This window comes from Buceros rhinoceros, unplaced genomic scaffold (genome assembly GCF_000710305.1).
Source record: "Buceros rhinoceros silvestris isolate BGI_N320 unplaced genomic scaffold, ASM71030v1 scaffold11331, whole genome shotgun sequence".
NCBI classification, from domain to species: Eukaryota; Metazoa; Chordata; class Aves; order Bucerotiformes; family Bucerotidae; genus Buceros; species Buceros rhinoceros.
In genome coordinates this window covers 40,395-52,509 of record NW_010394868.1, presented here as the reverse complement: position 1 = coordinate 52,509, position 12,115 = coordinate 40,395, and the positions used below count along the sequence as shown (strand labels likewise).

Sequence of the window (12,115 nt, the reverse complement as noted above, 5' to 3'; positions counted from 1 at the left end):
TCCTGCTTGCACAGTGGGTTTTACCTGCATTGTCTTTTCACCCCTTTTTTAGTCCCACACTCTAAGGAAGCAATTGTAATGTAAAGCAAATAACTAATAAGTAGACTTCAAAACTAAAGCCATTCGTAACAGGGTTAAAGCAGGAAGAGGGAGATGGAACACAAAATATTTTAAAACCAAACCCAGCCACACCCTCCCCCAAAACCCCAAACAAACCCAAATAGTGGGGGACTTGGAGGGAGTTTGGTTGTAGTGCCATATCATTTCTCTCTACACATTGAGTGAAGTTGGGATGCTTTTATGATGACACTAAACTACTTGGCCAGAGACAACTTCATCATCTGCTCTAGCCCCAAGCTGCCCAGCCTCACTAGATCTTGCTACGTTTTACTTTGCTATACTCTTAATTGTCTATCGTGCTATATATATTAACACATATGATACAGTTTCATAGCTCATTTCAACATTTTTCAAGAATCCTCAAACCGCTGCTATATAAATAACTTCTTGCATTTAAAATGCAAAATATGCAAGAAGTTCTTTTCTTTGGTTCTGTATTTAACTTGGGACATTTGATCTCATGTCTAGGTTACGTGGAAGCTTTGGTGATACCTGCAGGAGCAAGGAGAATCAAAGTTGTGGAAGAAAAACCAGCTCACAGTTATTTAGGTAAATGTCATATGTTTCAGTGTTAATGTCCTGTTTTGGTCAACACTGAAAACTGCTAGCTAAGCATGCTTTTGTGGTTAAACAAAACTCTTGAGTTGAAAGAATAATACCTCTAAATAAATTTTGTAGAAGTAACAGAATAGAAGTATGGCTATAGCAACATTCTTCATAGGGGTTCTATTTTGGACTTTTGTCTCATTTTGTTTTGAGAATGTTTCAAATATGTGCATTTAGATGATTGAAGAAAAATTCTGCATACGTGAACATTTTCAATTTTTGAAGTGGAAAACACTAAGAAAATATTTCTCATTACCACTGTGAAGTAAAAGGAGTTTTATGCTGAAACATGGAATAATTTGTGTTCAGACAACAAAAATACCAGACTGACCAACATATAGCAAATCACCAATAAAGTCAAACAAAAGTTGTAAAATTAGACTAAGAAAGCAGAAAAATATTTCTTTGCATTGTTTTGAATTCCCTGAATGTTTTAATTGAGAAATTCAGTAACTTTTCTTTTTTAGTGTTTGTTTGATTGATTGATTAGTTTTTCCATTTCTATGACATTTTCTTTCACTGAAAAGAAAGATTTTGTCTTTTAATGAGTTCTAAAGCTGTTGCATGGGTGAGTGTAATTTGTCACTGTTGTTGTTACAGGTTGAGAGAGACTTAGTGTGAGAAATAGGACAGTGAAATGAGAAGTTCCCTGGTTTGATACTATTTTTAGTTCAGCTCATAAGTAATACTTGATTTTAACAAAGTTTTTACTTGAGTGTTCTTAGTACTTCGGTTGAGAGAATGATGAAGATGGTGAATCTTGATTATGACAGCTAAAGTTATCAGTGGGTGACTTTTGGTTTATCATGGGGTCTGCTCCTGCCCTGTTAAGATACCACAGGAGGTTTATCACAGGACTATCAAGTCAATAATTGAAGCTTCACTGAGATATTTTCTAAGTTTTCCAAGTTTTTCTTCCCTCTGTGTCTACTGTGTAATACATGTGAACAACAGAAATACTATTATTTCTTTTAAATAATGGAAAAATAAATACATGTTGGAATTATATTTAGAGAAATTAAATTATTTTTCATGAGTAGCAAATTGATGGATCCCTTGCCTTACAAAAGGCAAAAAGAATGTAATGCCTTTTATGCTATGAAATAACGTCAGTCACACTACTGATTTTTGAAGGATGCTAATTAGCACATAATCAGCTTTTAATTGCTTGCCACTTTAATTTTAGTTTTCTTAATTTCACTAATATCAGTCTGAATGAGGGCGAGCCAGTATTTCACTGCAATATTTTCTATTAATCCTTTAGGGGGAAGCAGGAACAGGTCTGTTACAGCATTTTGAACTAAAACCTGGGTTTTTGCACTTTTTTCCCCCTTTTTATACTAACAAAAGCTATTTAAACTTTATTTATGGGACATTTATTCTGAAAGCATAAAAATCTGAATTGAAAAGGAGTAATATTTTGAATAGGAGCATTTTCAAATAGGAGTAATATAATGAAAGTTTTGTGGAGAAGGCATAAATCTTTCATCTTCAGAAACGATAATATTCTTTAAAATACTGTAATTAAAAATGTGAAATGTAATACCCAAATCCTCTTGTGTTTCTGATTCCTATCTTACAGTTTTTTATGCTAATTTTATGTCACATAGTACTTTGCTTTCTGCATTTCTGTACTTGAAATGAGTCAATACAGGCCAACACTATTTCTCTTCTGCTAATTGTCTTATACACATTTTAGGAGTAATGTTTTTAAAATAATATAGCTTATTATACAATAATAATTTTGTAAGATATAGCCGTAAACACAATTTAATACAGTATACACTAAGATCTGTGGTTTACAGAGTAGAAGCTGATTTAAACTGAGGGAAGATTTGATCCCAGTCATGCAGTGCAGGTCAAATACAAAGCGAGTAAAAATGAAATGCCCTTCTCTGGATTTACTTGGTGGTCAGAAAGGAGAGTCACTGCCATCTGAAAGCTGCAGTGGTGACGGTAAAGTGATAAGTAAAACTACAGCCCACATCAGCAGCTTCATTGAGCGACTGTGCTGTTTGAAGCAAATCTTCGGAGGAGTTCTACCTGAGCACCTCAGGTATCTTCTTTATCTGAGGTCATCAGCATACACCACAGTAAGAAGAGCTCTGGCATTCCAGGAGAAAAGAGAAGTTACAATTTGAAACTGCATTTACCGAATCGATCGATCTGTTGAGGTCTGCGCTGCCTCTTCTCCCCCGTGGAGAGGTAGGAGCAGTGATATTGCCAAATATTAGGTATTCCTCCCTATTGAAATTATGTGAGCAAATGTGTAGAGATTGTAATTCTTCTTTCATCAGTAGAGTATTCAGGAGTAGGAATTATCTGTAGCAGTATAAAGGCGGCAAGTGTTTATTTAATTGGAGAATATTTCCTAAAGCGTATACATATTAATTTTGGAATTAGAATTCATTATTTTAAAGAAGAATTTTGAGATTTGAATAAACTAGCAGTCTATCTGTTCTGAGAAACTAGCACACCCTGTCTGTTTATGAGACTTGGTACATTATCAATTACTTTAAGAAAAATATAAGAACAACTATGAAAAAAGTTGTTTCAAGCATTACCTCTATTCCATTGATATTACCTATATTTTCTGTCACTATATTTGGCAGGTGTCGAAGTTTTTTTTCAAAAAGAGTTCTTAATGTAGGGTACAAAAATGGAGATTACAGTATTTTTGTGTAAGATACAACACTAGGCTTTGAGATTAGGGAGCTTCTTCATGTGACACTTTTATAACAGCATTACAAGTCCAGGCCCCGTAACAAGTTAGGAAGACTGGTTAATTTTATATAACTATACAAATAGTTTACAGTCGAAACACCAAAATGTTTCTGAGTTGGAAATTAATTTTTTTCTGAATTGGAAATGAGAGAAATTATTTGTTTTCAGCTGAACTAAAAAAGTGTATTAGCTGTATCATTATTCTCACTTATGGAATCAAGCTGCTTCAGGAATATAGACCTTTTGGACCTGCAGTTTAACACTGCATGACACGCTAATTGCCAATTCTCTTATAGATCTCAAGTCCATGTGATGCGCTCTGTCTGCTTTCCTCTACGAAATGTGTTTCCTAGTAAACATGGTGAACCACATTTTGGGGGAGTAGGGTGAGGGAAAGCGGATGGCATCTGACAAATAGTACAAAATTTTTAACGCATCATTTCTGTCAGTGCTATTAGATTTTAAATACCTTGGACCAAATTCTTAGACTGTATGATTTCTAATTTCAAGGCAGCTAGGTGAGAACCTGGTCCCATAGCAGAGACCAGAGTGCACTAGACTGAACACATTTTCCTTTCATATATAAAGGGCCATAGAAGATGGCTAATAATACCATATGATACCATTTTATAACAAGATGAAACAAATGCCGTTTATATTAAAAAAAATTAAATGACTTCACAGAGCTGCCTTTGAGAAATAGTGGTGAACAGGTTTAGAGCTTACAGGTATAAATTAGGGGCCGAGCCAACAAAGGAAACTTTGTGGTTGGTGTTAACTACAGACTGTCCAACCAAAGGGAGCCTGTTGATGAAGGAAGCATCACACTTGCAGGCTCTAATCCTGCTTGGAGACTACAGTAACCTGACATCTGATGGAAAAAGACCAAAACAAGCTGTAAACAATCCAGCAGACTCAAGGATAGTTTCTTAATCCAGACTGTAGACATCCCAACAAAGAAACAGTGTATTGGACCTTGTTTGTTGCTTAGAGGAGTCAAGATCAGTGTCAGCCTTGGCTGCAGTGATCGTGCCCTGGGGGAACTCACAATCTCGAGGGATATGGCCCACGTGAAGTCTCAAGCCAGGACCCTGAGTGTTAGAAGAGTGAAATTTGAGTTGTTTAAGAATTAGTAGGTAAGACCCCTTAGGAAATGGCCCTCAGGGGTAAAGGAGCAGAACAGAGCTGGCAGCTCCTTAAGGACTTTTTCTCTAGACTGCAAGAGCTCTCAATTCCTACATGTAAGAAATTGAGCAAGGAAGGCAGGAGACCAGCATGGTTGAGTAACTCTTGTTCAAACTCAAGAAAAGCATAGGCAGTAGAAACAGGGACATATATCCAGGGAAGAGTATAGGGATGCTGCTCACGTGTAGGGCTGGGATCAGGAAAGCTAGAGCATAGCTTCAGCTGAATTTAACAAGGAATGTGAAGAATAACATGGGCTTCTACAGGTATATTAGACAGAAAAGGAAGATTAATGTACACACACAAACGCACACCCTGATAAATAAGAGTAGGAGAACCAATGATGACAAACATGGAGAATGCTGAGATATACTCAACAGTTTTTGCCTGTTTCAATTGTGAACACTCTTCCCACATCCCCCAAGTCCCTGAATCTTAAGGTAGGGCCTGGAGGAATGAAATCCCTCCCACGTTCAAGACCATCTGAGGAACCTGAACGTACATAAGTATATAGGACTCGATGAGATGCATCTCAGGGTCCTGAGGGAACTGGCCAAGTCACTCTCAAGTTCATTTGAAAAGTCACAGCAGTCAGGTGAAGTCCCGAGTGCCTGGAGAAAAGGGAATATTGCACCATTTTTAAAAGGGGTGATGAGGAGGGTCCTGGGAACTACCGACCAGTCAGCCTCACCTCAGGTGAAATTTTCAGAAAGTTACTCAAATTTCAAGTCTTAATGCCTTAAGATGACTTGAAGGGAACACATGATAACCTGAATGGAAGTGAAACAGTGACATCCTTGACAAAAGAGATCAGTGAAGGTACTCTTGTTTAGAACTGAATTTCAGATATTTTTTGTATTTTCTTGAGAAAAATAAGGGTTGGTCAAAATGACATTGTTTTGGTACTTTTCTGGAGAGTATTACTAAATTTTGCACAGAGCAAAAGACAAAATTCACAATTCACAAAATGTCAATTTCCCTCTCATTTTGGTACGTTTTTGAACTTAACCTCTCTGTTAAGTGTGGCAATTTCAACTTATGCAAAAATTTCAGATTTAATACAGTGGTGTAGTATTTTACAGTTTTCTGTGGAAAAGAATGAAGGGATTAGTTGACACAGATCACCAAGTGAGGGACCAAGACCAGGATGCTGTTGCTTCCCACTGAGCACTGGAAGGGTGCAATAGCTGAGCTGTGAATATTGCATCTCTGTGGCTGTGTAGCCTCTCACACCTCATTAAAACTGGAAAAGTGTATATCCTGGTACAGTAATTAAAAAGTACATTGTACTCATCACCATCACTTAATTGTCATTGTGGTGATGGCTATTTTATGCTCTGCAGAGATACACTTGTAATTAGGTCCCTTGTTTTAGCACTGAAATTTTGGACTTGGTTACAGTTGCAATCGGTTTTCCCAGTCCGAGTTTTCTTCATCTTTTTAGTTGTAGATGTATTTCTTGATTTGTTTTATAGCCTGAGAAGGGATATACTATGTGCTGAATTTTCTTCCTGTATTGCATTACTTCGTACAGGAAATCCTCCTCCACCAAAAGCTAAGCAGAGTGGGAGCGTGTGTGGTGTGGAATAAAAGTCAGTGAACTTGCTTACAATATGGGGTGTGACAGAGTCAAGAACAGAAGCTGGACTGCCTGAATCCAAGCCTATATTTTAGGCTTGAGGATACCTTTTCTTCGTCTAACCCCAGTGGCTCAAGTGAGGAATCTGAAAAAATGCAAGATCTGGCATTTTTCCGTGTTCTGGGGCTGGGATTTCATTCCCCTGCACATGTCTGCGTGCTGTGCCTGCTGGGTCTGCTGCTCTCCAGGGAGAGAATGCTGCTCCGTCTGAGCAGCATGACCCGACTGGACCTCGGCACTTGCAAATACATTTGTTTTGTGTCTCCACTGGGAAGAGTATTGGCCCCTACAGTTTAAACACTAAATGGAACTTAATTATCATTAATAATAGAATGTTTAAACCTAAAATACCAATTTTTAAGTCTTGTAAAATCACTGGTTATTTTTAGTACAGGGCTGTTCTACAGCATTAATGGATTTTATAGTCTTAACATTTATTACACTGTGCTGCAGAGGTATGTATCAGTGGTGTCTTACGCAACTGGATTTCTGCCAGTCCATAGACCTGTTGCCTTTGTTTCCCATAGAAACAAAACATAACAGTATAAATATGAATAGAAGAGAGATCATTACAGGAGTGACTCACAGTAACTTACAACTTTATAAAAGAAATTTTGGACAGGGCTCAAACTGTTGAGGTTGCCTTACAACAGTCTGATGCCAAACATGCAATTTCAGTGAAGAGGAATGTATAAAACATCTTACCCAGAAGGTGACCTCAGGTGTATTCTGATTCACGTGACTATTCAGACCTGATCTGAATAAAATAAAATAAAATAAAATAAAATTAAATAAAATAAAACAAAACAAAATAAAATGCTTCACAGAGAAATCTGTTTCATTTACTATAGAAAACTAATGTAAAATCCTTTGTTCTCAATGTACGAGATACATCTTACCTGACTGGATGTTTTTGAATATAAATTAGGCTAACAAGAGGAATGATTCAGCCAGAAAGAACAAGCTTTTCCTATTTGTTCAAAGCATCAAATTACATAGTGAAAGTGTATAAAACACATGTTTAGGTGGGAGGACAGTAGTATTGTCCCATTCTAAGGTGGAGAAAAAGGCAAATGTAGTTATTAGTGGGGAAAGAATTCTGAACTAGAAATTTTTTTATCTTGTAGGCTAATTCCACAACTTCGGAACAGCGTCTTGTGAAAATTTTATTTTCCGTGTCTTTATGGATTATAGAAATGACAACTCTGCAAACAGAGAATGTTTGCCTTTGCCTTAAATTAATTCAGTGATCGAATTATGAGTTACGGTGGAGGCTGTCAGTCTCTTCAGGCATTAAAACACTGTTGTTAACTTCAAGTAACGTTAAACCCACATGGTTTTGCCAAGCATTCCTTCCAGAAAGTGAAGTTCATGTTTTGTAGGATCCATAAATAACTTTGCAAACAGTTAGGTGATTTCACTTGCTTGTTAAATTATCTAAACAGAAAGTGAAAGGAGGCCCAAATCACTACTGAGCAGACACCTTTTATATTGGTCTTTTTTTGTATATTTCGCAGCTCTGCGAGATGCTGGAAAGCAGTCAATCAATAGTGACTGGAAGATAGAGCATTCAGGAACATTCAATATTGCTGGGACTACTGTCCATTACGTTCGTAGAGGTCTCTGGGAAAAGATATCAGCCAAAGGTCCCACAACATCACCTTTACATTTACTGGTATGACAATATGAACTTGGGTATTTTTACCTGATTCCTATCATATGACGTGGTAACTAATATTTTTCTTTTATTAGGATCCTGAAGATAGTAAGATCTGTGTAAGATATACAAGCTCAGCCCACTTCTTAAAAAATGCATTTAAATCCAAGAATAATCTTTACATTGTTGAGGCAGGAAGATCTCAGCATTCTTAAAAATGTGATAAAAAGCTGATGTGCCTCTTAAGGAGAGAGATCCAAATTAATATTACTTGGGGTTTGTGCTGGCTGATTATAGCACAGCATAGCCATTTCAGGGTTCCAATCACCAAGTTCTCCATAAAGAAGTAGAGTTTTGATACATTACAGTATCAGGGAGGAAGAGTTGATAGCCACCAAAAAGAGAGAGAGATGATGAGGAGGTACTTCAGAATCCTTCAAATGCAGTAAATCAGTATGTCTAAAATAGTTTTAAATCTGATGTACCTAGGAAAGACCTCCTCTATTTAAAAGGACTGAAATCATAGGACATAATCATCCTCCAGATTTCTGGTGAATTTTGTTTGCTTATTTCACATAGAGAGCTTTTTGATCTCTATGTTAAGCAAAATAATTCTTCCCATTGTCTTGGTTCGGATACTCTCATTAATGTGTTCTACAAAATCCATGAGGAGGGTGAAGGGCTACAGAGCATTAAGTCATTTTGCCAGGCTTTTCAAGTTATCTCCTCACAGTTCAGAGTTTGTCTTCCAGAGTGTCTGTGTACATAGGTAGGTTTTCCTTTTCTGTATCTTGCAGGTGCTGCTCTTCCATGACCAGAGCTATGGTCTGCACTATGAGTACACAATCCCACTGGATCCTCTTCCTGAGAATCAGAGCTCTAAAGTACCAGAGCCCCTTTTCATGTGGACGCATTCAGGCTGGGAGGACTGTGATGCTGTATGTGGAGGAGGTAAAACTAAAGAAAAATGTACAAACACACACACACATATTAAAAATGTATAGGCATCTATAATAGGCATGTATATACATAATACATATATGTGAGTGTATACAGTGTGCATTTATGTGGCATATACACTGTGTGTATATAAGTATATATAGAATAAAACACAGCATATCAATATTTAAGTCTCTGGTGGTCAGCGTTGTATATCTAATAGTAATACCCTCTATCCTCATTGCAGCTTGTATGATTCCATACCATGGTAGACATACTTCAGTCTCATCCTTGCTGATTATATTAAAAAAAAAAGTTATAACTCTAGGAAAAGGTTCCAACTAAGTGAAGTAGAAAAAAGATGGTAGTGAAGGAACAAAACCTAGTTTGGCAAAGAAATTTCAGGACACAGTTTCCAAGAAGAAATACAGGTGCAAGAGCTAGAGGAAGAAGAGAAAGCTCATATGCATCTTACTCTGTATTTGGAACTACTGAAGATAAATTACCTGTAAAAGACATTTCAAACTACAGAAAACCTGAACCCCACTCTCAGATCAAGTATGTACAGTTAGTAACATGGTTTGAGGATGATCCAGAAACATATGGAACAAATATTACAACAGCAGGTATTAGTATGCTGATGTGATATTTTTCCTATGTTTATTTTTATAAACCATAAAAAATGGGAATTTGGAAGAACAAGTTACAATTATGAAAACAAATACTGGAACATGAACACTTGCTGTAACAAAATCCTTTAAAGCTGCTGTTTAGAAGATGATTATTCAGATAGATAATTACACTGAAAAAATCTTCAGCCTGCATTTTAGTGAATGCAGCTGCCAGAGAGATCTGTTCATACCTTGTGCAATTAGTCAGACTTACACTGTGAATACTGTGTAGATTTTTAATTCCTTCTTACAACTTTTTGACAGTCACGATGGCTCTAACCAGCAGTTCTGAAAACTGCTGTGCACCTTGTGATTGTGTCATAAGGCCTGGAAATGCTTTACTTTCTCATAACAGCAGCGTAAGGAACACAGTGTTCTAGCTCCTTTGACTTTGTGAACAATCCTGGTGTCGTGACAGATTACTGTAGTTTCCATAAACATGCTTTGTGTGGTTTGTTAAAGCTTCTTCCCTGAAGGTACTTTGTACATGGTGCTAGTAGCATCCTCTGATTCTTAGCAGTGCACTCCTATTCACTTGTGATATTTATGTTTTTTAGTTTGCTGAAGTATTTTTAGAATGATTTTAATGCTACCACAATCTCTCATTATTGCCCAAAGTCATTTCTAAAGTTACCTATCATCTGCAGAAGTCTTAAAATGCAATATGTTGGTAATTTATTCTACATTAATGCTTAAATAAATATTTAAGTGTTCTACTGTAATGTATCTTTATTATATTTTTCTGTTGTAATTGGCCTCCATTTTATGTTATTGTCTGAAATAGCTGAGTTAATACAAAGTTCCATAAAAGGTATTTTTACTGCAAATATTCTGAAATATAAGTGAAAGATTTTTCATTCTCTTTTTTTTTTTTAGAAAAAAACATTTTAACTGTTCTTTTAGTTCTTGGCTTAAATATGAATCAATAATGAAATTAAAGTGCTGCAGCTTGTACCCTGTGTAAATACTTGTGTTTCAATTTTTAATATCAATGTTTTGATGAATCTGACTAAAGAATAAAGCAGTTACTGGTAGGTTTGCTTAAATGCTTCAAGTGTATGTCAGGATGAAACTGTTGTTGAAGCCATGTGGTTTTGTGCATGTTCTTTCTTTCTCTGGGAGAGAATATGAATACACAGATGTATATGTAAACGCAGAAAGAATTTTTTCAAACATTTCAAATGCTGTATGTGACAGAGAGTTGCATGTGCTCTCACGTACACAAGTGCCACGTTAAATGCCCACTGAGTCACACAAGTAAGGTGCATTTACAACTTAGCTGTTCCATCCACAGGCACATGTCTGACCGCTGGTGAACACTACACACGTGAGTCTGCCCCGCACCTGCACGCACCCGGTTTACCGGTAAACTTCCAGATAGAATCAGAATGTTAAAATATGACCACTGGAACAAATGGTTATGAACCTGTTTTCTACTAAATGAAGTCTTTACTTCAAGGATTGATAGTTTTCTAAAAATTAGGCTTCAGCCTAATTACAAGTTACTGCTTATGTTAGGTATTGCATTAAATTCTAATGCTTTCAGCTTCAGGGGACACCAGGCTCCAAACCACCCATCTGTTTCTGTACAGAACATGCACTAGGTCTCTGCAGGCAGTACCCGACTTCCTAAATGATTACCCTACAGGTGAGGTCAGTTGTGTGGCCTCATCATGGGGAATAGTTCATTGGTTTAGGGACCCTGGCAGTGCAGGATGAGCAGTTGGACTTGATGATCTTAAAGGTATCTCTTCCAGCCAGATGATTCTATGATTCTGTGATTGGGAAACGTGCAGTATACAGTGAGGGTTCCACGTGCTGATTCCCTTTAGCTGAGTGCTCACCATGCCTGCCAGTAAACCAAGCAAGGCGAAGAAGCAGGACTTGTCATTCCTTTCTTTATTTTATATATAAATTAACAACCATGCTTTTCTGTGCAATTTTTCTGCAAGCTTTTCTCCACACTGGGGTCTCAGTGGTTGAGAAGGAAACAATTATTCCAGTAAGACTTAAGGGTTTGGCCTCTGACTAGTTACAGGAATAAAGCAGCAAAACTCTGTTGATAGTGGTGTGCAAAGACTGGATTAGAAAACCATGTGGTTCCCTACAAGCTGTAGTATCTCTCATAGGCTCCCTGCTAGCTTTGATTTTCTTTTGCAGGTTTTACAGTTATTTTAGCCAAATAAAATAGAAAAAAAAGAAATAGAAATAAAATGAAATAGAGGTAGCTGATAAAGATACCTTTGTCCTGTTTTTTAACAAAGTTGCCCCTTCCTGGTTTCCCCACATACCTGCTTTATTTTTTACTAGGTGAAAGAAAGACAACAGTATCTTGCACCAAGATTATGAACAAGAATATCAGTCTTGTGGACAACAAGAAGTGCAAATATTTAACAAAACCTGAACCACAGGTCCGCAAGTGCAATGAGCAGCCATGCCAGACCAGGTAATAGTGGTGTGGTTAACTTAACCTGTAATATTTAGATGTGAAATCTTAGGAGCTAAGAGAGATGACTGCCTCTGGTAACGAATGTGCAGTAAATGCACACATCCAAAACTTTATAATGCAAAATG

The 12,115-nt window shown here is 37.0% G+C and overlaps 1 protein-coding gene across 1 annotated transcript in view; it reads left to right on the top strand.

Annotated features, from left to right (window-relative positions):
• ADAMTS19 (ADAM metallopeptidase with thrombospondin type 1 motif, 19) overlaps positions 1 to 12,115 on the top strand; it is a 54,035-nt gene that overhangs the window by 19,387 nt on the left and 22,533 nt on the right. The window contains exons 8-11 of the mRNA XM_010145359.1: positions 589 to 669; positions 7,792 to 7,949; positions 8,729 to 8,882; positions 11,852 to 11,987. Coding sequence (XP_010143661.1) covers positions 589 to 669; positions 7,792 to 7,949; positions 8,729 to 8,882; positions 11,852 to 11,987 — 529 coding nt within the window. The remainder of the gene's footprint in view (positions 1 to 588; positions 670 to 7,791; positions 7,950 to 8,728; positions 8,883 to 11,851; positions 11,988 to 12,115) is intronic.